This window comes from Limulus polyphemus, unplaced genomic scaffold (assembly GCF_000517525.1).
Source record: "Limulus polyphemus unplaced genomic scaffold, Limulus_polyphemus-2.1.2 Scaffold2344, whole genome shotgun sequence".
Taxonomy (NCBI): Eukaryota; Metazoa; Arthropoda; class Merostomata; order Xiphosura; family Limulidae; genus Limulus; species Limulus polyphemus.
The window spans coordinates 84,230-88,659 of NW_013667954.1; the positions used below are offsets into that span (position 1 = coordinate 84,230).

General features: G+C 37.7%; 1 protein-coding gene across 1 annotated transcript in view; it reads left to right on the forward strand.

The window, feature by feature from the left end:
• The first annotated feature begins 3,546 nt into the window (after nucleotides 1-3,546).
• The window catches only part of LOC111087592 (connective tissue growth factor-like), a 55,105-nt gene continuing 54,221 nt past the window's right edge, over nucleotides 3,547-4,430 (forward strand). The window contains exon 1 of the mRNA XM_022394754.1: nucleotides 3,547-3,705. Within this exon, the coding sequence (XP_022250462.1) occupies nucleotides 3,547-3,705 (159 nt within the window). The remainder of the gene's footprint in view (nucleotides 3,706-4,430) is intronic.

A 4,430-nucleotide genomic window follows, 5' to 3' on the forward strand; every position in this document is an offset into this window, starting at 1 on the left:
ACATGTGACAATGTTACAAAACTTTGTAGCTGAAACGGACAAGATCTTGTGCTTCAATCCAAGGTCATATGGCCCGGCATGGCCAGGTGGTTAGGGCGCTCGACTCGCAATCTGAGGGTCGCGGGTTCCAATCCCCATCACACCAAACATGCTCGCCCTTTCAACCGTGGGGGCGTTATAATGTGACGGGCAATCCCACTATTCGTTGGTAAAACAGTAGCCCAAGAGTTGGCGGTGGGTGGTGATGACTAGCTGCCTTCCCTCTAGTCTAACGCTGCTAAATTAGGGACGGCTAGCACAGATAGCCCTCGTGTAGCTATGCACGAAATTCAAAAACAAAACAAAACAAACAGTCCAAGATCTTATACTGGAACTATGTAAAAAATGAAACAAAGATAAACGCTGTTTTTTAGTACGTGTTTTCTAATAAAGTATTATGAACAAAAACATGCTTGAGAAAAAAAAATATGCCAAAGCACGTAAACAGCTACTTAAAAAATAAATAATTTCTGTTAGTTTTCTTTTAAAATTATGTTTGTGATTTCTATAACTGGAATTCGAGTACCTATTAAACTGTCTAACATATCGATCTATCTAATAATAAAGGCGTTTTTGGTGGTTATTTCACCCACAAATCCTTTTTTTGTATACCACCAAAGTCCTCATCACGGTATCCTTGATTTATGGACCCTATAACTCAGATTTCGATCTTTAATTATCTTAACTGTCAATTTCAGGAAGGAGTTCCATCATTTTAGAGCTCGGTTGTATATTCTTTCAGAAGCAGATCAGTAATTAGCATTGAATCAAGTTGAAGTTACGTTTATGACTCAGTTTCATTTTAAAATATTTCTTAGTTCAAAATAACACAGTTGGTCACTTACTGATTATAAAAACCTATGCACCGTTTCCTGAGAATGTCGAGATGGTTCTGAAACTACCAACAGGCATCTGTCCCATACATAAAATGAAACCTCTCTGACCTGGCTTATAAAATGCCTCCAAATCATTATCAGTGATTGAAAGGGTACGTGACTGCTCGTTCTGAGATGAAATGTTTATACAGCGGGGCTCTTAAATAAGGAGAATATTCAGTTACTCAATGAAAGTGGAAAATGGTAAAGTAGAGCGTTTAGAAGAGCTCCGAAACCATATCTGAAGCCATTTAGAACGAACTTCATTTTCTTGCAAAAATTTCGAAAACAGTAGAGAACCCTCAAATCCATAATAATCATTGTGGTTAAACCAGTCTTATCTCCTGGTATTGTTAACAAGATAATAAATAATTATTTTGATTTAAAGACTCACAAGCGAAAGGTTCAGAAACCTCAGCAATATTTCGAAGTCAATAACTGTTTTCATGTATGTGATGGATAAACAAACTGTAAATACAGTAATGTTGTTCGACCAAATACGTGTTATTAAATCTCCTCGGTGCAACTCTAACAGAGTCTTTATCTCATTGATCTATTTAAATGTGATCTGGAAGTCGTTGATCCTAGAAAAACAGCGAAAGAGGAGGGGTTTTTTGGAATTTCTCGCAAAGCTACGCGAGGGCTATCTGCGCTAGCCGTCCATAATTTAACAGTGTAAGACTAGAGGGAAGGCAGCTAGTCATCATCACCCACCGCCAACTCTTGGGCTACTCTTTTATCAACGAATAGTGGGATTGACCGTCACATTATAACGACCCCACGGCTGAAAGAGCGAGCATGTTTGATGGGACGGGGATTTGAATCTACGACCCTCAGATTGCTAGTCGAGAGCCCTAGGCCACCTGGCCATGCCGGGCCCTTGGAAGAGGAGGAGAGAAAGAGGTAAACATTGGCATATGTTATCTAAAGAAGCCTGGTCACATAGGAATATTGTTGGAGGGCCGCTGATAAGTAGACAGAATATGATTTCTGAGTAAAATCTGAACTTAAGTTCTGATATGTCGAACTTAATCATTGTTTCCAAAAGTGTGGATGACTTTCCATCAAAAACACCGATGAAACATATTCAGAAATGTTTAAATGTTTGTAGGATGAGCTATACAAATCCAGCATACCTTTTGTTTTAACGGCATCACGTGCGAAACGGCCATGTCAGAGAACACAGGATTCAGTCATAACAATCCCGAATTTCGAATTGATGATCAGAGAAAGAGCAGCCAGTCTGCCATATCCGCAGCTTATAACCGAAAAGCAAGACTGGTCGTCATTTTCATAAACCTCACACAAATGAATGTGCATTCAGCAACATATCACAGGACCGGATGTTGGACCTTTTTATTGTAATAGGTCACACCCAACGCACCAAATAAGAAAAGAAACAACTGAATGAAAGGAGAGAGTTAAAGAGAAATAAGTAGACAGGATTGCTAAGACACATACATAATTACTCTTAAGAAATTATCTAAGAATCTTTGTCACATTACAGTTCTATTTCGAAAAGCAATGTGCTATACTTATCAAAGCTACACAATGGGCTATCTGTGCTCTGCCCACCACGGGTATCGAAACCCGGATTCTAACGTTGTAAGTCCGCAGACATACTGCTGTGCCACTGGGGGGGGGGGGGCAGCTCTGTCTAAGAGAACTATTCTGAATTTTAACTAATCACCCGGTGGGACAGCGGCAACTCTACGGACTTAAAATACTAGCCTTCCTTCATTTTGAATTGATAGAAAGAAGGAAAGTAGCTAGTCAACAGCACCCAACACGAAATCTTGGACTACACTAACCGAATAGCGGTATTTGATTGTCACCCTTATACTACAGCTACTTCGCCAAAGTGAGAAGCGCAATATTGTGGAAAAGAGATACGAGCCATGAACCCTCGGATTCACAGTTCGGCAAACTAACCGCTAGGCCACGACCAGCTCAGGAAAGGAATTAATAAAATAGAACAGAACTACAAATGACCCAATATATTCCGAAAGGTAGCTAAGAGAGGCTAATAATTCCCATCAGTTAACAGGCCCATTATTATCAACTGAACCTTGAAAGTTCCGTATGAAGTTCAAATGTTTAGTAGCAATTTGATGGGGCAGGGAAGTTCATATTTTACTGATACCAATGCGAATATTGTAATAATACATGGATTAAACAAGCGTGTTCTTTTATTGCGTTAGATTTCTTGGAATAGAGTTAGTTAGGTAAAGTTACAGCGAAACAGAAATGGGTCAGAAAAATTCAATAGTTTTCACATTACAGATCGTCACTCTCCATAAGATGGCGCTGTTGCATGGCATCAATATCTCGGTTCCCGTGAAGAAGCGTTTGCGTTACAATAGACAGTACGACGACTTGAAACTTGTGGTTGGGAAAATACGGTCTATTAGGGTTATCTTTGCGTGAATATATTAATGATAGATTCAATAAGATTGTTAAGCATCAAAGTACGAGAATTGTAAATAATATTGTCCAACGTGCAATGTGTTAACGTAGGAAGTGATTTTTGAAAACACCCTTCAAACCTTAAATAATAATAAACTGTTCAACATGTATATTGAAACTTTACTGCTGAATATTTCTTGAACAAGGTGTGGTGCCAGGCCTCGCTATGGGCACGAATACTCTGCCTATACTGGTACCACGTGGAAGTCCATGGCAACGGTTACCTGGAAACACTATACTCGTTGTTGTTGGACTGTTTATCACTGCAAACTTTCTTGCACGTGTCGGCGGCGAGTATCACTCGCTTGCGAATAAACATGAAAAGGTAAGTTATTTTATATTATTTGTAAGTATCGAAGTTACTGAATGTATGGATCAACATAACTTTGATAAATAGATAAAAAAATTGGTATACTTAAAACTATAAACAAAGCAACGGCTTGACATTAGGCTAAGATTATTATTCTTTGATTGTTTGAAGGCAGTATTTCCTTATGATTTTGGAACACCGTTTTGTTTACAAATTGTTTAGTTCAAATTCCATACGAAAGCACTTTTATCATAACATATAGCAAGAACTACCTAAAAAACTGTAATCTTCTAATAGGATAATTAACGTAGTAAATTAGACTTTGCTTCAATTTATGAACACTATATGAAAGCTACTGTAAATGTAACCTATATGTTTGTTTTCGTATCTTCCCTGCTAACGAATGCCATTACCAGTTATTTATTACAGAATGATAGCAAAGAAACACTCTTCACACGTTGAAGAAAGACGTGTGTGTTGTTTATATAACAAAAAATAAACAACTTCATTCAGTTAATAACATTTATATAACACTTTGTTGAGGAAGAATACAGAGTGGTGTTTATATACTGTTATCATTGTATAACACTTTGTTGAGGAAGAATACAGAGTGGTTTTATATACTGTTATCTTTATATAACACTTTGTTGAGGAAGAATACATAGTGGTGTTTGTATACTGTTATCTTTATATAACACTTTGTTGAGGAAGAATACATAGTGGTGTTTGTATACTGTTAT